Source organism: Lepisosteus platostomus, chromosome 7 (assembly GCF_059453375.1).
Source record: "Lepisosteus platostomus isolate fLepPlt1 chromosome 7, fLepPlt1.hap1, whole genome shotgun sequence".
Classification (NCBI taxonomy): domain Eukaryota; kingdom Metazoa; phylum Chordata; class Actinopteri; order Semionotiformes; family Lepisosteidae; genus Lepisosteus; species Lepisosteus platostomus.
This window is the reverse complement of record NC_142617.1, coordinates 8,093,881-8,118,495: the sequence shown is the minus strand read 5'-3', so window position 1 is coordinate 8,118,495 and position 24,615 is coordinate 8,093,881. Positions and strand designations below refer to the sequence as shown.

The 24,615-nt window shown below is 35.9% G+C and overlaps 1 protein-coding gene across 5 annotated transcripts in view; it reads right to left on the bottom strand.

Moving 5' to 3' along the window:
• Positions 1-24,615, bottom strand: part of cntn5 (contactin 5) — a 199,297-nt gene that overhangs the window by 45,567 nt on the left and 129,115 nt on the right. For all 5 annotated transcript variants that reach the window (XM_088639030.1, XM_088639027.1, XM_088639029.1 and 2 more), the window contains 3 exons: positions 22,925-23,020; positions 15,305-15,508; positions 8,255-8,357 (listed from right to left, as the gene is read on the bottom strand). In XM_088639030.1, the coding sequence (XP_088495156.1) occupies positions 8,255-8,357; positions 15,305-15,508; positions 22,925-23,020 (403 nt within the window). The remainder of the gene's footprint in view (positions 1-8,254; positions 8,358-15,304; positions 15,509-22,924; positions 23,021-24,615) is intronic.

Below are 24,615 nucleotides of genomic sequence, written 5' to 3'. Positions count from 1 at the left end.
TAGTGATAAGGAAACCCAGAACTAGACTGATATTAGCTTGTAATTTATTAATATGAGTTTATAAAGACAAAAACACTTTCAACTTTATTGCTTGTAGTGGCAGCAGCAGAGCTATCCACCTAATCAGATTCTGACTGATCTTGTCAGTTGTCAGAAGCTAAGCAAAGCTGGGCTTGGTTTGTACTGAAATAGGAGACCTCAAAAGAAAACCAGGTTGTTACAGCAAGCAGTGTTGGTGGCCCAGTTGGTAGCACCCTTTCCCTATGAACTGCAGTTTTCAAACTAGTACCCCAGTAGGGTGAGCAGTGACTCTGTGACTTCCGGACCTGTTATTAAACTGAAGTACTGACTACTTGTTCAATAAAGATCCCAAGATAGAGTCGGGTTGCTATTCACTGTTTTATGTCCAAACTTCTTCCAGGGGTTTTGGAATCCTGTCTACCTAAGGCGCCATCCTTGATTCAGTTGGTGAAGCAATTTCTCAGTTCTTTGCCAACTATTTGCTATGGACTGCTGGTGCACATTGACCAGGTTGGTGTGTGACCGTCTGGTTCCGCGCGGGCTTGTCCCCTCGCCACTCCGCCCTGCCGGTTCGTCCCTCACTACCTGGGCGCAAACTCAGGTCTCCGTGTCACGCAACAGAGAACCGGCCGGCGGAGCTAAAGGAGACCACCCCCAGCCCAGGCGGCTGAGGTCCCTGTTATACTGTATGTAGGGAGGGCGGTGACGTCACCGCGCTGCAACCAGCACTGCAACCTACACGTGCAACACTTAAATAAAAATAAAATAAAATGTAAATAAAATGCTTTTCCCTCCTGTGTATAAGGAATTCTGGAATCATTTGTAATGAAAGGCTGTTATTATTATTATTTTTATTATTACAGACAGAATTTAGTTTTATCACAGTTTTTCAGAAAATGCAGATCACAGTTGAAGTGTGCAATTCACCATCTGAGAATAAAATGGTGTTCTCAGTACAGAGGTGGATATGCAAGTTACCAGTTGTCTGTGCTACTTTGATAATATTGATGGGGAAAAGTGTAGGCCACTTCACAGAACCATGGTGGACTCCTTTAATAACTGGAAAAGATCTGAAACAAATCTGTCCATTTTTACACATTGCATATGGTTTTGTATGTAATTCTGAAACCATGTGAGGGAATTCAAATCAATATTATGCAGCCTTTTGAGAAGATCCTAGTGTTCCACAGCATCAAAAGCCTTAGATAAATCTATAACTGTACCGTAGCCGTACAAATGTGATTTTAGTTGAGAGCTATTATAACAAAGATAAAAATATTTAAGGCTGCTGTTAACACATTCATGCTCAGGATCTTTTGGACTGCAGTTTTGGTTAAGCGTTGATTAATTTTTCATTTCCATCTTGGAAAGAAAAAATGAACTGTATATGGGTCTACAACAGTTCGGGTCTGACTTATCAACCACTTTCAAAAGAGGCAAATTAAATATGGGCTTGCAGTCTATTGAGATTTCAACAGTTTTAAAAGAGAGATTGAATAAGTGAGTCAGTGGATTATGGTGATAATAGAAGTAAAATCACCAGGCGTTTCTTGAATGTGAAAGTGGATTCATCATAGTAAGTGAAATACGTACATTAATAGATTAAGTTATATTGTTCTCCAACCCCTAGAGATAAACAGGAAGTCCTTAATGCCACCTTGCAGGATAATAAAATAACAACAGTGCCATCTTCTTTGAGAGCTTCTTATTTCAGGAATACAATGATTCATGATTTCTGCTACCACATATTGGAAAATGGCAATTTTCACATGCGTGCCATGTCTTAATATGGCATATCTGAAAGTGAGAGGTATAAGATGCATTATTACATATTTAATAGTGTATATTAAGCATATCGAGGCAGTGAAACTAACAATGAAAATGTACATGGTTGTGTTTTGTCTCCCCATCTTGACATATATCTATTTTTGAACAGCACAATGATAATGTAATCCTGTCACATGTGTTGTACCTGAAAAAATCAACTTCCCAAAGAGATGGTGTTTGTCTAGAGTTTGCATAGGCTCTGACTGAGCTTTGCCTAATAGGTTTCCTAAAGAGGAAAACAAGACGTGTATATAGCAAAAAACCTTCCTTTAACAGATCATGTATCCAGCTCTAACTAATATCCGTTTGTTTTCTTCAGTTCAGTATTCAAGATGACATTGATGTGAAAACAATTCTGTGTATAGTGCGCCGAGCCTCATTGCAGTTAGAGACAGAATCTCCATTACCCATAATCCTGACTCAGATTAACAGCTGGTATATTTAGAACAACCCTTCAAGGTTAGAAAAAAGAACGTGACACATGTTTTACTAGGGGAAATCTTACTAAAGTGTTACCAAGGACATTCTGGCTAAATTAAAAATAAATTAATGTAAAATGTTATATTTCAAAGGCAATTATCTCTTAGGATAGATTAGTATTTAGTAAACTTGTGTATTTCAAATGATTTGATGTTTGGGACAAAGGAATAATATAATAATTTATATAGTAATATAGGGGACAATCGTTTTCAATTTGCATGGTACCGTACAGTATATATAGTATGTTCCTGAAAAATGATGTGTAATTAGAAAACGAGTAAATCACAAAACTAATTCTCCAGGAGAGCACATGGAAATTGGTGGGATAACGTTCCACAGTTTACTCCCAGCCAGAAAAACAACTACATATATTCGCTCATGTAAGTTGTGTAGCTGTACTATAAGTCATTTCTAAACTAAATTTGTGTTAATGTTTAACTGTTTCATAGAAAATGTGAAGGGAAGACTTGTTATTCATGGGTAGTCAATGGTGTCACAAATCATGAGTCACCTGCAACCCTGTATTGGTTTAGAACTGATGGATGAATTTATTACATGCTTAGACTTTTCTGATTGTCCTCCATTATTTTTTAAAATGATTTACTGTAGCAATGTTTCATTAATAAATTCTTTGCATTTAATTTAGTTTTTATTTTTTTTACAGACTGCAACAGTACTTTGTTTTATCTCACAGCGTATATTGTCTCGAACACTCCCTCAACTTGTCTGTTGCTGACTGTGGCCAAGAGTGTTAAGGTGAGAACTTATTTATCCTAAATAAAGAAAGTGTACATATTTTTGAGCTGTGCCAAATTCGGAGCACATAAATAAAGAAATGCCTGTACTGAAAAGGAATAAAATCATTATTTTATGTTAAGGAGAAGCACTTTAAGATATCGCATGTGGTCGCTGGAATATTGACATATTTCAAGGGAGTGGGCAAGAATGTACAGTAGTTAGGTGTTTTGAGATGGGGACTAGCATCATAAGAAACAGGATCAATTTTTGCAGCTTTGGAATGATAGAATGTATATATTTTCTTTTGCCAAAGTAGAAAATACAACAGTAAATTCATCAATAAAAACTCAAGGGCAATTTGGCTTTGTTTCTGCTCCTGAAAATAAGGTCTTATAATGTGAATAAGCTTGTAATGATGCCTTAAAATACCTTGAGTCTTCTCTAATCCTTTTCAATTATTGTTCACCTACGATTTTCTGACAGGCCTCAGAGAGAAGTCATTATCCCCTTTCATTCAGAATACTGCATGCAATCAAAGAATGTCCTGCAGCTAACATTTTTCTGTTAAACTAAAACTCACTCTTAAAGCACTGGAATCCTCTAGTTGCACAGCTTAACAATTGAGCTAGGTTTTAAAAACTTAAACAGTTCTTGTTATTTCCTGATGTTAAAGAAGAAATATACCAATGTAATATGTAACATTTACGAATCGGGTGCTGAATGTGAACATCTTTTTCCCTATGAATAATACCTGCTGTTTGTGCCTTGATTTGAATTAACTAGGGATGTGAATCTTTCATTTACTGTATACAGAGCCAAGTCATATTACAAAAGGCAAACATACTGTACCAGAATTTTGCATTCCTTTCTAAACAGTCACATGGCCCCTATTAAAATGATCTTTCTGTGTGAACATCTGCATAAAGGCCTGTACTATGGTGTGCACAGGCCATGTTATTAGGTACAGCTATGTTTGCCTCCTGTTTTGTGCTTGGTGATGTTTCATATGCATGCAGTATGTTCTCTAAGTGGTTTATGAACATCCATTTGCATAGGCTTGCTAATCTGCAACATTTGTACTTTTCCTGCATTCAGGATACCACGACAAAACACTGACCTTTTAAACACAATTATATAGTAAAAAAGGAAGATGGGTGGTTAACAAATACTTTCATTTTCAGTGTTATTGGTTTAAAGGTGAAGAACGTGTTTTAAAATTGTTAAGCCCTAATTTATGGATAGTTTAAGTGGTCAAAATAAGCAAATGACAATGCCCAACTTAGATTTAGAAGACCAGTATTTTTTTCCACAATATTTTGTGGTTAACAAAAAATTCCTAATCATATTCCAAACCAAGCATTGACATGCAGCATAAATTAAAAGTACTTGTACAGGTACTGCAGCATAAATTCCAGCCTCATGAGTCTGTGTATTAATTGCTCTCAATGTACTGCATCCTGATAACGTGTGGGGGTGCATGTCAAAAGAACAGCCCTTTGACGGGCACCAGAAACAACTGCTCATTTCCAGGGTCTCCTGCAAGCTACAGGGAGCTCTTGTCAGACCTGCACTAGATCATTATTGTCTGGTTTACCAAGGCACTCCACCTTCTTCAAAAAGAGCCATGCTTTTGAGAAGAAAGGCTGATTTTGGAGTCACAAGAACTTGTAGAATACACTTAAATGCTAGAGCTAACATAAATGGGACCAGTTTTTTAACCTTATAGTCTTCCCTTCCCTGCATTGCTAAAAAATAATAATAATTACTTTAATACAAAGTGCAGATGGTCACTTTTAACCTAAGCACCGTTCAGATTATTTATGTCAACTGTTTCTGCATCAGCAAGAGATTTCACTCACTAACTGCAAATGTAGAATAAAAAGATTTTTTAAGCCTCCTTGAAAACACTTATGTTGCAAATGTATTGAAGGATTAGGGACTTGAAGGGCAAACATTAAAATCTTAGATTATAGAATAGATTACTGTACTATCACAACTTGTGCTCTTAAGCAGTTTCTTTAAACAAAGCACTGTCAGTCTCCAACAAGTTTAGAGGATAGTCATTCAGATTGATAGACAGGTTGAGAATGACCCCAATTCTATCTTCATTCTCAGTACTTAGGGAGATTGACATTTCCTAATAAGGTGTATTAATAAATCATTAATTTGCAAGCAAAGGAGGAACTCAGCCAAGAATATAAGCCAATAACATTCTCAGACTTCAGTCTCAAAGGCAGGATGCCCAATTCTGCTTGGAAGTGCAAAAAGAGAGTTAAGAGCCACATCAATCTATGTTTTTTTATTCAGTATCCAACACTTTTCAGTTTAATTTAAAATGGAGAATAAATATGCAGCTTAATGTCTATAAGTTGAAGTAATGATTCATTACACTAATGAGGATGGTTAGTTGTAAATTGCTTTCAGTACAAACAGGTCCCATTTGGAATCAAGGTAAACAATTTAAGTTGTTTAGAAAGAAAAAGAAAAGACTAGACTAGAAGCACATTACTTTCAAGGTAGATCTTAATGCTAAATAATTCACATAGAAAAAAAAGCAAAAAATAAAGTCAAAGGAAATGAATATATCCAAGATATACTGTAGAGAACATATTTAAATTGTGGGTTCTGAACATTTGGTGCAACATTTATGCTATACTAACAAATAGTTAATAATTACTTTCTGAATACTAGAATACTAGAGACATAATGAAAAATCTTCTTAGTGAACAAACCTACTAAATTGCCTATGCAATATGAAAAGACAAACTCAACAGACATGCTTGTTGCAGTGATGGTTCAGAAAAAATGTTTCAAACACATTTTATATTTTATATTTTAGATGTTATATTCTATACTGCTTTTCCCCTTACTTACTTTTTCCAGTAAGAGTACTTACTTACTCTTACTCTTACTTATTTACTTTTTCCAGTGATATTATATTTTAGTAATATCATATCTAAAATAAATCACTGACACATAAATTATTTTAAAAAGGCACACATTCTTATACACATCATAATTTCCCAGACCTCTTTGTTAAATTAAATGCATTGTATGACATTTGTCCAGTATATGCGTCAACATACGTAGCACATACAATAGGAAAACTGCTCGTGATTTAAATTACCATTTCTTAAAAGAAAACTGCAAGGAAATCATGCAGATATGCATCTGCATAAAGCTAATGAAAATCTGCTGGCTGTTCATGATATTTTTTTTTAACATTCTGATGTCTGGGAGTTTTTGCAGTCCAGGCTTCAGGCATGGAGAGAAGTCTTTCTGAGACTATTTTTCAATAGACATGGTTTTACTCACATCTTTATTAATAAGATACAGTACATGCACGTCGTACTCCCCATTTAAAGCATTCAGATATCAAGCCACAGAAAATGCACAAACTGAAATGTACTAAAATCTCACTGAAGTAACAAGATTCACGCAAGCATAAAGAGAATTTAGAGACTTCAGCGAACAGGGGCCATTTTGTAGATGGACACAATGCTTCAGGGCTCTATTGGTAGACCATGACTTAAGCTTTACCAAAGGATCCAAATGTAATATACAGTTATTACTACCATTATTGCACGGATAAAATTTCTTCTGTAGCCTAAGGCGCTACATTCTACCAATTGCTTTCAACAATGAAGTCACTGTGGGGTTTATCATGTTTCAGATTTGATTTTCTTGTGACCAAAATACATTAAATTAAAACAATAATCAGGTATAAAGCTCTGCAGAACCATTTACTTTTATTTTTTCCTACCTTATAATTAATAAAGATTATCACTCATTACATTTCAGTTTAGGATTTTAATCTTCCTCATCTGTTAACTCAACAATTAATAGTTGCGTTTTGCCAAAAAATAAATTACAGGTCATGCATAATGCATGGATTCTGAGATTATTTTGATGTTTTCTGCTGACAATGACTAATTTCCTCATTTAAATCAGTGTGTTTCCAAAACTGTTTGGAACAGTATTTCCTATTTGATCATGCACTTGTTATTAATTCAGTGTTTTTCATTGCAGTTCTCATGAGAGATGATGCACAATGATGTAGGCTACAGAACACCATCTTTTTGTTTTAGTCTGGATCACATCGGTCTGAGGTCTGACTACAACTATTTTCATATAAGAGCACAACAAGCTCTTCTGTAAATCTGAAATAAAATGGACTTATCACATTAAGAAGCTAGAGCCCTGTCTAATCCTATCATTCAGCATGTGTTTGATATTTTTCTTTGGTGTGAATACATTTTTCTTTCTTTGAAATTATGTAACCCAGGGTAAATCACAAAACAATATCAGCACTAAATGGTTCCCTTCTCCAGTTACCAGCTAAAGGATCCTCACGCCACACTTACGACAGCTATGATAGGATGTCAAGGATGTCAAGGCCATATGACACAACGATCTGCCACCTCAAATATACTGATAATGCCGATCACATATAGCACCAGTCCTCAGACCAGAATGGACTTTTGTCAACGACATGTTGGACAACATTGTGTGAGGTTATGACAGGTTGGGAGCAGGTACTGTATATTCAAAAGATCATCATTCAACGGCAGACTTTAATTAGTGCAAATCTTTTCAAAGAGCATATTAATTGCACCCCCACTACACATTATTAGGAGGGGCAATATCATCAAATGCTGGTATCCATGGAAAAAAGCCTGCTAGAAAAATTCCAGAGAATATATGCATGACTGAATGTATAGTAATAGCACATGCCAGGTTTGCTGGCAACTGACCCCCGAAAAGCATGCAATATTCTGCTGCTAAATCTTAGCTTTTTTCAGTGTCTGCTTCTCTGTCTATGCTACTATTATCACAAGGTCCTTTTCCCAAGCACCAAATTTGTTTTCCTTTCTTTTCCTAGAAGGACCTGACTTGTACCACACTTGTTACAATGTTCAGTGCCTTTGGAAGTTCATTTAATAACAGCATAATACAAATCAACACGACATAATAAAATTGTTCTATTCTCTCCTGAAGAAATTTTCCAGACAGCTAAAAAAAAAAACAAATTAAAGTAGATAATGGGCTGGAGTTGCAGGGACAAACATCTTTATTATTAAACAGCAAGAGGTTTCTTTTGTATGAGCTGCTGTTTTTGCTATTTTTTTGGCAAGTCTTACCTCAGGTGTTATTTTTTCCACAAGAGAACATTTTTCTGCGTACTTACTTTCCCAGTGCAAAGCACTCCAATTTCACTGTTACTCCTTTGGCAGCAGTAGCTATGAGAGGAAAATGCACCTCGATTTTTGGCTCATACTCTCCCATTATACCTGAGAATAAAAATGCAACCAAAAAATAAATAAGAAATGGTTAGAAATCCAAAACATGTACAAGTACAGTGGAGATAAGGTTCATACACATACAGTATTCTGTATTTTGTTGAGATGCAGATTAATGAAGTTCTACAACAGTTAGAAGCACCTATAATTTACACACAATAGTACTACTGCACACTTCTGCAGATCTGAAGGCAGCATTTTAATTATTAGCTGATAGTGTACAACACAAACTGCTGTGGTATACGATATGCAGCACCTGGAGTACCGTGGTGTCAAAAAGCCTGCAGAGGCACAACTCTTCTGGTTGGCAGTTATATCACACTAAATCATTCAGCTAATGAGCCTGCCTGTTATTCACACTATCTGCGTCTGCTGACTCTGAGAATTCCATCTTGTTGTCTCTTACCATTGGCTCAGATGAACACAAGCTCATTAATAATGTGTGTTAAGAGATGCTCCGGTTCAGACTAGGGGAGTTGCCTGTTTGTGATCCTTCAATAAATGAGTCAAGTTGCTTTCCAGAAAGAGCTTTTCTTTACATACTGTATGGCTTTGTCATTTTAAAAAGGTCCCACTTCAAAGGTTTCAAACTGGTCCTGAAGACACAAATTTAAACAATTTATACCTTACTAGAATACTCAGTAACTTTCATTGCTTTTGGAGTTGATTTTTCTTGTCATTGTTTTCTATGGTGTGCAATCATGGACCTGAAGCAAATCCCAGAAGGAAGGAAACAACTTGCTTCTACTCAGGTGAACATCTGTTCAATAATAACTCCCATTCCATGTAATTTGTGCAAACTTGTAGATTTGTATGTAGATATTTCCTATTTGAAACCGTTTGCTAAAGAAAAAAAAACTATTGAAGCAGATTATAAATACAAAGATGCTAGAAATAAAAATGTGATGTGTATAAAAAGTGGATGTGTATAGAATTAGCCTCTCATCCAAGCCTATTACAGTTAACCAGTCTCCACTTGTCATTTTTAGCTGACAGACAACACAAATGTCCCTAAGGCAGAACTGTCTCCCTTCTTCAGTAATCTGTTGGGCACTTACATTAATTCACAGCATTGCAGAAAAAGTTCTGTAAGTGGATCCTGGTGCTGAGGTATGGCTGTTTACTCTTAATGAAGCTTAAAGTGATGCATGCTCTGCATCTATTGAACACCATGCAAACCAACCTCTTATCTAAAATAATGTTAGAATTAGCCTACAGAAACCAAAATGAGCAGAGACAGGGACAACATTTTACATGGATAGTATATGTAGCATGACAAAACCTAATTGACCCCATTAAATACAGCACTGGAAAAAATGCCATGTCGGTAGTAGTTTTCTGTAGGTCTTAGCAGGAGGATATGCTTCCATTAACTGTCATGTTTTTTACAAAAAATCAGTATATCCATTTTGAAGCAAGCAATCATATAATTTGGCATTGTTCAAATAAACAGTCCTGGCGTATAATGTGCCACTGCATTGGAGCCAGTCTTTCTTCTTTCAGAGGCCTGTTGGAATTATGATAATGAATAAGATGAGCTTGATGCTTATTATTTTTCCTGTAAAAATACAGCACAACTTCTTATGTACATACATTTGATGATGTAAAACACGTCAGTAAACAATTCCAAAATTGCTTACATTTTCCATTATTCCATTGTCCATCTAAGCATCACACAGCTGTCAAACTGGTTGTCTAAATCCTTAATTGCCAAGTGCATGTTCTTCACAGTCTACAACACTCCAGTATTTACTGTACAGTTATCAGTGTATCATGTACAGTATTACACACGGTTAACATTGATGTTGCCATCATATTCATTTCATTTTCATCAATGACGCAAATATGTGATATAAGCATAGTGTGTCCTGTGTCACTGGAAACACGTGATTGCACTTACATATTTGATGTAGTTTTTGTATCATTTAATTTTGTTATTTTTTCCATTTACAAGCTCCTATCATTGTCAAACAATGTCTATCATTGTTTCACGGTAAATCCAGTAAAAGTACCATACAGGGAGGTTTTAAAATTTATTTTTTCAATGCAGATTTCACCCTTCCAGTCCCCTTCTTTAAAGCAAGTGTTAAATATTTCTACTTTCACAAATTCAAGGAAAGATTTAGTATTAAAATAGTTTAGAATGTAACACATTCACAGAACATTATTCACAGAAGGAATAGGAATTCTGATAGGAAAACTAACATGAAAATAACTTACCTAAATACCTACTTATTCTCACAACTACTGTACTGTACATTCAGCACATTTATTGATGAAAAAGGAACTAATAACAGGTTTTCATACAGAATGCACATATCTATTCCTTATGTATTCAAATGAATGTAATGACCTTAATTGTATGCATGTATTGAGATTTTCTATTTTTTTGCATTTCCGTTATTTGTAAAACAGATGTTGTAGATGTAGGATGACTTCACTAATTAAAAAGAAAAGCTTTTAAACTAATTCTGGAGAATGTAGCCATTATTTCAGGTATGGTTTTCACATCAGCAGTCTAATGGAACTTAGAGACTGAAATACATTTCAATCTGGTAGTCATTAGTGGAATACACTGCTTTTTAATGCAGACTTTTAAAGTATATACAAAAAAGGCAACTGATGTACACTGTGAAAGAAGTTATTTTGCTTCTCTAAATACTGTAAAATGATACATAATATTGCAGTGAATTTCACATATAAAAGATTAACTACTGTGTCCTGTTATTTTTGGCTTAAAAATTGCCTTCCTATTCTTACCAAGATTACCTCCACTGATAGCTTTGGAAAATACAAATCTGTCTTTTCTGTGACAAATTAAAATTGTATTAGTAAATGTTTCTAGTTCTGCCCTGCCCTTCAATACAACATATCAACCAAGTTCCATCATTTTTCAATTTAAACATATTTATAAATAAATATATTTAACAGCAAGTAAAAAAAAAAATATATAACTCTTCAAACCTTTACAGTGTGTCATACATGTTTTTACCTTCACTTTACAGAGCTTATCTTACACTAATGTTGAACCTGAAGATTTTGCACCACACTTAAAAAAAAGTTTAAACGTGGGAAATAAATATGCTAAAACATTGCAGATTCATACAACAAACAGTTGTTTGATATAGCAGGACATTAAGACTGCTCTAGTAATCTGTGTCAACTATAAACTTGTTTGCCCTTCAGTTTGAGTTAATTATAATGCAGCAAATTCTAATAGCACCATTTTAAAAAGAAATTATTGGCAATTTCTCTCTGAAAGGCTAATAAAGTTTTACAGTCTGTGCCTATCTACACCGCTGGAATTCTAATGGCAACCACAGAAGAGCACCTTTCATTCGAACCATTTTTTAGCTTTGGCTATGCAGCATCAACGTATGCATGAATGTTTAGGAGCTGAGAACAGCAGAAATGTTCATGTTGGGGAATCATGCAGCACTGACTAAGTGTGGTTAAAGCCCAACAGCCAGTTGTGATGGAAAGTAAAGTACTGTACCTGTACCTCTCTCCACAGCAAACAGCGATAATATAGCTATGGGGTCATACAATCTTATTTTCAGATTATTTGCCTATTGACCAATTTTCTTCAATTATCTTCAATTTCTTCAATTTGAACTGCAGATAAACGTTGTTGGTTGCATACTTCTATGATTGGTTAAAAAAATCCATTAATCAATTGTGACAGTGACAGTGACAGTGAGGGAGTATGTTATTATATTTTACATGCTAAGCTGCAAGTGTCAAAAAACGAACTTATAAAAAAGAAAACTTCAATCTGTACAGTATGTAATTTTAAATATAAACACTATTAATGATAAAAAATGAATACAATGATATACAAAACATCTATATTAAAAAAAATGAATCTAATTGTTTTAAATGACAAATGTTTTGAATTAAGTTTAAATTAACAGCAGCATCATCAGCATAATCAACAGCTCTAGCAAACTGTTAGTTAAAGATTTCTTAAGCTAGGGATTAGTACAAACAAACCTCATAGTTTTTAAAAACAGAGTTTGAGTTACAGCAGGACACATGTAAACATGCAGCAGTAACAGTTTTTATTTACAGTTTAATAATGCACAAAGGCACACAATGTAGCTATAAGACCCAGCCCCGTTATGAGAGACCCACCTTAACTTAAGAAGCAATGTCATATAAAACTTGTAAGGCATTTTTCTCAAGGCTTTTGCATAAGAATACAAAGGAGAAGCAAGACTGGTTAATAGGCACGTGTAATACCATATTGGCCTTTATTTCCCTTGTGGGCAAAATGCCCATTACACACGTAAAACCTGCTCCATTGTCTTCTAAGGATAAAATCTAATAAATATTTTCTGCATATTTCTGCAAATATGTGTGCTATCATTTAATTAAACTTTTTGAAGCCGCATTCATTGAGCAAATTCCAGTGTTCTTTGCAGTATTTAGATCAACCTCTAAGACCCTCATCTGCTTTACTGCAGATACCTTTTCTCTGTTATTTATTGTCACTGTACCTGACTCTACAGATATAGGCTTGTTAAAAGATTTAGTTATTTGGAGCTTTCACAAATGAAAGGCACAACACAATTCTGTATGGTAATGCCTTTTGCAGCTAGCTAGGTCTCCCAGAGGAGAGCTTCTTGCAGTGGGAGAGAGGTTATGTAAATGGTGAGGAATATAAAAGAATGCTGGAGGGGACATGATTCTATTGTAGCAAATAAAGGCAGAATTCCCTGTGAGGATACTGTAAAGGCAACTGGAGTTGTTTGGGATTCATTTCACAAGCACATTGGGAATGCCATTTAAAGGGCTCTGTAACATTGTCATTGACAAGCACCTGCAGGACAGATGATGGACCATTCTCTCTGTAATCAGATGAAAAGCTCTGAAATAAACCCTGTATTTGATCTTTACAGAAAGAATACCATCTCAGCTCCTTAGAGAATATTGCAAAAGAGCAAAATTCCAAATAGACTGAAGACTAATGATTCTATTTCTATGCTGACAAGGTGCTCCCCTGTTCTATGAAACAGTTTAAGCTAATTATTATTTGTTTTCTTAGCTGATGTTCTTAGAGTGGCTTACCAAATGCATATGACAACACATAAAGTAAATACAAAAAATAAATACAATAAAAAGCTGAAAAATAAGTAAAAATACAAATGACAAGAAAAACAGGCACATTACAGATGCAATGCCTGTGTAGTGCAGAGAAGATCAAAAAATGTCCATCAAGCAACAAACAGCGTGAAAGTAAAAAAGCAGTGATTGCAGTAAAGAAGGGATACTATTGCGCAGAAATGGTTGGTGGTACAAGATAATGACAGAATGAAAGGGATCACAAGACCTACTGTACTGCATCTAAACAGATGTGGAAATGGAGAGGAGGAAGAGTTACTGGTAGCTAACAAGTGTTTCATAGGGAGCAAATGGAGGGATTGGTGCAGTTCTGTGGCTTCAGAGAAAAGAAGGAGGTAAAAAGACCTGGCTAGCATCAGAATTCAGAATGAGTAAGAGAGGGTTAGTAGCACTGGCTAGGAAGGCCAGCCAGGAGGGAGTTATTGATCAGGAAGAAGTCACAGAAGTGAGAAATATGATGTGACACAGAAGACAGATTCAAGAAGAAGGAAGAAAGGGAGAGGGGGTTGGAGTCCATTGCAATAGAGATGGAGAGGTCAAAGGAAGAGGCAGAAGAAAGGAAGAAAAGGATGTTGGATGTGTAGAGTTTAAGATGATGGTAATGCTGGGTGACAGGCATCAATGTGGGAGCAGACAAAGGTATCAGAAAGAGTAGAAGAAAAGACAATTTGAGCATCATCCATATAGAAGTGGTATGAAAATTGTAGCAGGAGAGCAGAAGTCTCAGAGGGTGGGGTTAAGAAAGAATAGCAGAGGCCCAGCAGAGAGCCTTGTGGAACACCAGTAAAGAATGAATGAGGTTCAGAGAGCAAGCTGTGCCACAAGATCCAGGAAATGTGATCAGAAACATAGGATGAGAACCAGGTGTAGGCCATGCCAGAGATTACCAGGTCAGTATGTGTTGACAGCAAGGTAATATGATCCCTGATGTGAAAGGCAGTAGAGAGGTCAAGGGGCATTCAAAGAGATGAGAGTTAGAGTAAGCAGTGTGAGCTGACTGAAGGACATCAGAAACTGAGAGAAGAGCAGTTTCAGGAGAGTGCTGGAGAATTTAGATTTGTTGGTCATCTACAGTAGCAACAAATACAATAGTAAGCATGGGAAATTTGGAGTTGGCACTATAAAGCATAGTGTTGGAGGAAATCCGACCTCTATTTAGTGGCTTTGATCACATTTTACTTTGCAGACATACACTTTATGTTTGCAGCTTATCATTTACACAAATAACTTACTAGTTTTGAGGACCTAGAAAACCTTATAAACAAGACTCAACCTTGCTTTTCAAGCAATAATCTGAACATTTGAACATTTACCTTTTATAGCAGTTATTTCTTTCATTTGAATTGAATCACTAATGTAATATCATTTTGGCAGAGAACCATAAACTGTAGTTTGCTTTTGTGTTGGCTTCAAAAATGGAACCAATCAGTGCAATCAAGTGATTGAGACCATACATACTGTATCATAGCCCAGAATAATCCTCAGTCTTAAACAAATTTTGAAAAACTGTCTCATGTCAAAAAGAATGAGCACACTGTTAATTATTAGGAATATACCTGTAATAAGAGCAGTGTTAATTCAGTATAACCATAATCAACAAAACAGACTTCAGACCACAGGCTAGATATTTTACAGTACTTTGAAGAGCTGAAGACAGTTTCTTAAGAGGCAAAAAAGGGCAAGCCCTTACAATAATGAGTTCACTTCATTTCTAAGGAATCGTTTTGGTTTAGAAGAACTATGAGCATCTGTGGGAATTGTAAGGTGTTTTTAAAAGTTGTGAAAACTGGCCCAAATGAATGTCAGAACCTCACCGTCTGCTTTCAATGTCAGTGGTGTTGGTGGGCTCAGGACCCTCGCATTCGTCACTGTGTTCTTCACCAGACAGATGTAGCTGCCAACGTCTGAGGGCTGAACCTTGGAGATGTAGAGATTTCCAGTTTCCTGGGAGATGAATCGCCTGCTATCCTCTGCCACAAATGAGGGGAACTCATTAAAAACCCAGCTATATGTGATCTCTGAAAGAACAAGAAAAGAACAGAGAAAGGTCGCATTGTTCTCTTGTAATACTTTATACTGTATATTTAATTAGTTATTCTGGTATAGGAAGGTACCTGATACCTAATTTAAATATAGTTTTATGTACCTAACTGTTTTACTAAAGCTAAACTAAAGCTTTTTGGTCTTTTTATTTAATTGTATTTCATTTAAGTAAAATAATCTAGAATAAGAGTAATGGAATAATAATATAAAAAAAACAGCACGATAAATTTCTCCATCTTCCATTCCAGTCCCTCAACTGCCTACTTAGTTCTGCTCTCCCATCTCTCTTCCTACTCCCTCTCACACCTCTCAGACAGAGTATGAGTGTTAGTCAGAAGGTCAGTGTCCACTAGCAGCTGAGTAAACTCACCTAGTCATTTAAAAAGTGAGGCAGAGTTAGTCTCTTAGTACATGGTTAACACCATGTATATTGTGTACATAACATTAATACTCTGTTCCAATCCACTAAAATCATATATATGTAGTCAGTTTTGTTTTAAGGTGGTGACTATCATCCGAATAGTCTGTAAAACAAGAGTGTCAGTCCCGCAATCAGTGTGTCAGGGCAGTGTCTGCTGTAATAACAGTGGAACTGGATGACAAATATATGCCTATCTACACAGACAGAATCTGTCTATCTGCAGTACAGTCACCAGCCATCCCAAAATCTACCTGAACAGCAGAATATCAGTAAGTCAGTGTTGTTAATGCTCAGTGACATAGATTGGCTACAAAATACAGTTTGGTTTAAAATCCAGTCCTGCCTCTCTCAACCTTCTTGTTAAGATGAGCTGGGATCTTTTTCATGGTTAAATTGCTGATTTTTGCTCCTAATCTTTCTGAATTACAGGGTTCTGGTGAGTAAACCCCGGGAATGTACTGTGAAGGAATTAATACCATGAACAATTGTGTGGGATGAGGTGGGGGGGTTGTCATTTTGGCAATTATTTGTCACTAATATTATAAATTTTTTTAAAACATCTTTCAGTACAAAAGTATTCAAAAGACAATTAAACAGATATACAATCCAAGCAGTAAAACAAACTGAGCAACCATAATATTAATCATTATCTACAGCATTTTTTGTTCTTCGGATAACCTCTTGGAGATTAGTCTTGAAGTATAACATGATATTAACAACAGTTACACGATGCTATATAGCATAACTCCACAGCAATAAAAAGTTATGCTGGATAAGTACGTTTTATGTTATTGATTTGAAATTGAAATCTCTAAAAATACTACTCTGATTTTAGAGTCTGGAAACCTGCTTTAGGTAAATCAGTTTGCTGGAGGCAAATGACACAATTGTGTGTCCTACTTTATCATACAGTACAACAGAAATGAAGTATAGTGTCAAGGCCAGCTGATTCAGAGGATGACATTTTGACAAAAAAAGATCATCATTAATTGTGTCTGCTTAACTCCAAGCTGAAGTCAATTTGCCTGAAGCTAGATGGCAGCATTATGAATACCAGAAAATATGTCAACAGAATATCAGGTGAAGAAAATTAAGTCCTACAGCACTGACTTGTCATCTGTCAAGTGTTCCAGGTTTCATTAGATATAAAATTAAGAAAACTGGCAGCAGTATAAAATAACAGGCAATCTTTAAAGTTAGAATGCCTAAGGAGTCCTTGAAAGATTAAAGAGTAGAAGGAAACATCACTGTGGACATCAACTTCAATATACAGGGACTGCACTATAGAAAACATTTCATACTAACCCCTAATTTAAGAATACAGAATATGATAAATGCAGAGGATTGGTGAGTTCGGAATGGTTCTATTCTGTGCCTGTCATACAGTATTTAACATCATCCATCAATATTACATTCAAACCTTTTCACATTTTAGCTGAATTGCAAAACAAAATCTTCCACTGAATGGTTCAAAGGTTAAAAAACTAGGTTTATTAACCGGTATCTAGTTTGTATATTTGATGCAAAGACACTCTTCTCTCCTGAATATTACAAGAACATTCTATTGGAAAATTGCATTTCCTTCTCTAGACATAATTTCATAAGTATAATCTCAAGATATACTGTACATGTCACATATATTGAAAAATACATTGTTAAGATGGTTCTCATTTAATTTTTAAAAGATTAAAAGAATGTAACTTGTCATTCATAGTAGAAAGATACCACATCAATTCGAACATAGAAAGCTAAATATTGTCAGACGTTTTAGTATTTAGACTGCATTGCTGGGATATTTTAGGAGAAAGCCCCAAACATGTCTAAATACCCGCTGCAATGGTGTGGCCGTGAGCCAAGATGGCTGTCTGTTATTGAGAAAAGCTGCAGAATGAGGTATAGCTGGTCTAAATAAAACATTGGCACTCAGAATGAGCTGGATTCCATATGAGGGAAAGATGTTATCAAGACAGACTCTCTGGGCTAATTAAGAGATTTAGTCCAGACCACTATCTTGAGCTTCAGGCCTGGGTCAACTGATGCATTATGAATGTATTTAAAGCAAAATGCATCATTGAGTAATTTTAAGCTACAACTGTGGTTGCAATCATCTTTTTTCGTATTCCAAACAAAATATATTGAACCTTTAGATGAAGGGTATAATAATGTTGATAAATTGCATGAGGATACTGATTTTGATGGCTTCCAGCCCCAGTCGTCAAGCAGTGAGCTGTCTGGGGCAGCTATGAATATTTATCTTATAAACAAAACTCCTCGTTTGTTTCTCTTGTTTGGGAATGCTCCTAATTAACTGTCAGAAGATTTTAATTACAATAGTGCCTTTTTAGTCTTGTCCTTTTATTGTTTAAATTGGGGTTCCTCAGGGATCTAACTTTGACATATCAGTTCTATTATTAACCAAGATAGTTATCCACAAAAATTCTCTGATGGATTAAAAAGTCTAAAGCTGATTTCCTTATGGAATTAAAAACCTGTCTTGATCGTTTTCTGAATGCATGTTCTATACTAAACACAACATATTCTCTAACAACACAAGTGTTTACTTCTAAGAGGGAAAAAAACTGCTGCTGTGACAAGACAGCTCTGATGAATCAGCACCATTAGTATTGCTCATTCTTAACTGTAATTTTATAATATCACCTTGTTTCTTCAGTTAAACACTGTTTCCCACTGTAAATTGTTCCACTCTAAGTTATCATTTACATGTTGAAATCATTAATCCCCTCTTAAAAGTTTGTGATACACATAGAGTTTAGAAAGTTTACTGTAACACCAATATAAGAATCCAATTTTCAGGTAGTTCTTATGAGCATCATCTCCGGTTGGGTAGTTCATTTGCTATTTAAATCTATTTTTTCCTTTTGATCATTGCCTTCATTTCCAATAGACGCGTGAGGGGCAGGAGGTCTAAGAAAAAACAGGGCTTAGGTGAAATGTAAGCTGTATAAAAAGTTGCAAATTTACACTAAAACATCACATTATTTACACACAAACATCAAATTATTGTCATTTAGTGTATTTGTTTTGTAATACAAAAAAGGAAGACAGTTGCATTTCTTTTAAGGTGGTGCTACAGACAGGAGAGAATACAAAAATATGAAAACAAAGCATTCTTAAAACATGCATGTGCTACAAAGTGTACTGTTTACAATTTTGTTTCCAAAAATGATATTGCTGCTGTACAATAATAATTGCTTACACTTATATAGCGCTTTTCTGGACACTCCACTCAAAGCGCTTTACAGGTAATGGGGACTCCCCTCCACCACCACCAATGTGCAGCATCCACCTGGATGATGCGACGGCAGCCATAGTGCACCAGAACACTCACCACACACCAGCTATCAGTGGGGAGGAGAGCAGAGTAATGAAGCCAATTCACAGAGGGGGATTGTTAGGAGGCCATGATTGATAAAGGCCAATGGGAAATTTGGCCATTTTCGAGAAACGCCCTGGGATTTTTAATGAGCACAGAGAGTCAGGACCTCGGTTTTACATCTCATCCGAAGGACGGCGCCTGTTTACAGTATAGTGTCCCCGTCACTATACTGGGGCATTAGGACCCACATGAGCCGCAGGGTGAGCGCCCCCTGCTGGCCCCACTAACACCTCTTCCAGCAGCAACCTTAGTTTTTCCCAGGAGGTCTCCCATCCAGGTACTGACCAGGCTCACACCTGCTGAGCTTCAGTGGGTTGCCAGGTGTGAGTTGCAGGGTGATATGGCTGCTGGCACAATCAAACCTTTTAGGTCTCCAACAGGGACATGATCGAAGTATATTCAAAATCCTCAAAGGATCTGACAAACTCAAGCCAGTGAACTTTTTCACTATCAACTTGGAATAAACTTCCCAGTCATATTGTTGAAGATGAAAAACTGACATCTTGTTCAATTAGCTACTAACTACTGTACCAAACAAAGCAGATGGCTTGCTCTACAAATGGCCTCCTCTCATTTGTAATATCTCCTATGTGTTTATGTCAACCAGAATTCTTCCTTTATGAGATGTTGATCCTACAGTATGTTACATGATACACTAGACAAACGTTACTAAAAACTTGGTATCTACAGTCAAGCTTTAGTTTTAACAATGAAAGACAAATAAAATAGCCATACCTTTCCAACATCCAACAACCCCTTGAATAATTTACATTGCTGAACCCAAAAGATGAGATCCCTTTTAAAAATAATAATATTACAAAGAGACTATATACTGTACATTAGATACTATGGAGTGTTTGCACCAGGGTTCTGATAAGGGCATAAAGTGGACTGTATGTCAGATTATGCCATTGTATATAAGGCTCTGGCTAAAAAAACTTCATTCTAATTATTTTCAAGATGATTTGAAGTATGAAATTTAAGAACATTTTACATTCCACTGCCTCCAAATTGTTTCCAATTACTCTCCCATTTTAATTATCTACTTTTCTTAGTCAATAAACCATATTAATGTGAATAAACCCTCCTACCACAAATGAGATAAATAAAAGATAAATAAAACCCCAGGTCTCTTTTCTATTCTCTGCATCATTTTTCATGTTGCTTTTTTGTCTGTCATTATTTCTAAATACTCATTAATCCTTATGCAAATATTTAATGGAGGTCATTTATTACCACAATATTGTTGCACACCTTATGAATGCAGCATTTAATTGGTATATACGTAGCAGATTATTCAATATTTATTTTGCTTCCATTTTGACTTAGGGATTATTATCTCTTGTTTACTTTTATTCACTTAATATTGTCATGATCATATACTTTTTTTTTAAATGGTTGCCAATCCTGGACCTGGAGGTGCACACACCTGCTGGTTTTCATTGCAGCCAAGCTTAAATACTCATTTGAAGAAAAAATACGTTGCTTGATGGAAACATTAGCAAATATTTTTTGGTATTAAAAGTTTGGAATGACATAACAGGTTAAAAGACAACCCCCAGCATACCTACACTTGAGAGACAATCAACTGGTTCAAACTAATCCCATTATTAAGTTAATTAAGGGTTCAATTGTGTTTTTAAGAGATTGATTGACCCTGGGTGAGAGGACCTCAGGACTACATTTAGAAACTCAAATCTTAGATGACTGGTATTCTACACAGCACAGAGAAATACTATGGGAAGCACCCCTGCTGTACTGAGACATGTACATGTACATGTGCTGTATGCAAATTGCCTTCCCTCCTTACATGTGCTGCCAATCACAAATAAAATATTTCTGTTAGAAACCTAAACCCGGAACTAGTTCTCATAAGCAGTAGCAACATGAAGAACAAATAGCATGATTTTAAAGAAAATATGCTATTTGTTATTTACTCCATTTCTTTAATACAAGTATTTCTTTAAAGTTTAGATTAGCATATCTATCAGACTGAAAAAATATTTCACTTGCTGAACATCAGTGTCTCATCTTGAAAGCTTCTCAATTGTCAGTATAATAACTTACTGGGTACATGTTTAGAATTTAGCTAACAGCTGTGCAGTAGCTTGTTTCTGTTAAACATACAACCATAGAGATATAGTTGCCAGTGGGGGGTCTTTCAGCTACCGGAAACTCTCTGAACATTTCTAAAGGAGGTCCCGAGGGAACTATACAGTGGTTGAGCAACAATAAGACAGACAAAACGTGAATAATTCTTTACCTCAGAAGCAGCAAAGATACAGGATATTAACTCAAACAAGCCTTGTCTGTAGCATTTTCTATTGATGGTTAATGTGCAGTTAGTCTCTGTTGAACATGTACAGTAGGTTCATGGTATATATATTGTAATATTCTGTTTAGATGCAATATATATAAAACAGGATATTACAATGATAGGTGTATATTATCAAACAGCATACACTAAACAGAGTAGGGCTGATTCCAGCAAAAACACATATGCAAAACAACATCTACAGTATACATGCCCAAAGGTTTTGTCTAGCAATCTCATTTATTGCACCACTTGCAGAAAGTGCCTTTCATTTACATTAAGTCCTTTATTTTATATTACATCAGTGAAAATGAAATGAGTAGTTGGACAGTTTAGGAAGGGGATCAGAGCAGTGAGGATCAAAGATCTCTTTGAGCCAGTAGTTCCCCACATTAATGCACGGTACCTCCCCTGGTCATAATTACACTGACCTTTCTGTCTGCACCTATTCACAGGGATTCCAGGACATCAGAAGTCAAAATTATTTTTAAACTATGTTCACACCTCCTGCCGGCTCTCAGTGATTGATTCATTTATTTCTAGACTTCATTCATTTACAGACTGTCTCCCAGAGTTCCATTTCATTTCTCACATCCCCTTTGTGCTCTGTTTACCCTACTCTCTGATTCCCCCCTTTATTCTCCCACACACCAGAAGAAGCCACCACATTTGAACTTTTCAGCACAAAATTAACCTGCACTCCTTCCAGAAACACATACTGTCTCAAAGGTATAACAGTATTGTCAAAACTGAGATGCATTTTATCACGACACATGCAGTAACATAAGGAATTGAAGTCCAAAGAAAAGCTAGAACTGATGCTCTATTTAGAAAACCGAAATCTAATTCAGTCCTGCCCCTGATGGAATTTGTCCCCAAAAAACCCCAAAATTGCCTCACGCAGTTACGATGTCCTTACAAGACTGTATGGGGAAATTAGGGTTTCTGCAGGCATTAACATGGCTATTGCTGTATTAATGCCAGCAGGAGGCACAAAGTGATTTGATATGCAGTAAAATAAACTGTTTTTGCTTTGTCTGAACCATTCAGCAATATGCTGAATCAGTAAAACACTTGTACAAGAAAAGAAAAAATCTTTGCAGGAAGACTGTTGTTGTAAAAAGGAGAAGTGAATGCACAGTGCCGTCACTGAGTCTACCTTTACATACAGCAAGTTGCCATAGCGAATAAAAGTTAAAAGCCAGTAAACTGTTGTAATGCACAGTGAGAACAAGGTAAATGCAGAGTGTATCACGTACCTGGGGAATGCGGAGGAGGAGAACACATGAGAACCACACCTTGCCCTTCACGGACTGACACAGCTCCCCTTGTCCGCCCACTGAAATTACCAAGGTCTGCAAAGAGAAGGAGAAGCCAGACCTCAAACCAAAATATTGAAAAGTCTGTGTTGCATTTTTATTTTTTTAATTAAAACAATGTAAAAAAACAACAACTCTTACTCTGCCGATGCAGTAGCTATACAGTCAGATATTATACAGTCAACATTTTTTTTCTCTTTCAACTTGTCAGTGTGAAATTAACTTCTACTTGTTCCTTATTATACAGTTATACTATTAGGATGTAGAATATTAATGCTGGTTGCAGGAACAAAGGGAAGCTGTTTGTTCAGATTCTGCTGGTACTTCAAACAGCACAAAACACTCAGAATCAGCTGCACAGAGTGTAATAAAGAGACTGTAAACAGAGTCCATAAGGAACAAGTAATAGGAACAAGTGTCACACCTGAAGAAGGCTCCACGGCCGAAACGTTGTGTTCTCTTTCTTCTTTTTTTCAGCATGGAATAAACCTATTGCTTGTTCCTTTGCAGCCTACGCATGCTGACGCAGCTACCCACCTGAACTACTAAGAGTCCATAGGTGCTCTTCTGATACACTAATTAAATCTATCACAACATCCAGCCTATAGCTGAACTTGAATGTTCTCAGGTTCTCCAACTTCAGTACAATACATGCCCTGGCAATGCACTAGTAACTCTTTGTAAAATAAAATCCTAATATTAGTCTGAAATTGGCATTACTAGTTTCAATACATTACCAGTAGCATTGATAATTGGTTCTACATTATTGATTCCCTTTAAAATACTGAAGACTATAAATTATTCAGTTCCTTCTGTCCGTCCTCATAAGTCATCTTTTTAAACCCTGGATTGAATGAAATATTGCTCTAATGCAACTTGATCCTTTTCATAAAGTGGGAAACAGAATTGCAGGTAGCACTTTAGATGTGGTCTATCACTTAGTACAACTGCCATCTCTTGGCTTGTATTTTGTATTACATTTTGTGCTATACAGAACAACCTTCTCTTTGTTTTTTTCAGTTAACTGGATATTACACAAAAGAACGGTGATAATTTCCTTTTGGCATTATAATTATTATTTAATAAAACTGACTAGTCATTTCACAAACTTAAAGTTGCTCATATGGAACAGAGATGATAAAATATATTTAAAATCAAAGGAACAACCAGAATTAGGATGTACTAAATATCAACACACCTGTCAGCTGTAAGATCTATATTAATAATTACATTTTCTTTTCAGATATGAACTTTTGTTGAAGAAGGATTCACACCATCTTAAATGTTAGGCATAAAGCAAGATATATGGATTCAGTGTGAATTATTCAACAGTGATATTTATGAAAGTTAAATGAATTCTAAGGTTTTTTATTCTATTGTATTTTTGTCTCACCATGGTCTATTTAAGACAATATATATCAGAATTCTCCCATTCTAAAGATCAGTATATCACATGGGATAGACATTTCATATAATGTGTTTCATTACATTTCTCTCTCTCAGAAATCACATTAATAATGAACAACTTTGGCAAAACATAACTACGTTCCACTTTCTGCACTGCACTGCAAGGAAGGGAAATGCAGTTGAATAAAAATGCTTTTAAGTAATGTCACACCCAAGTACAGCAC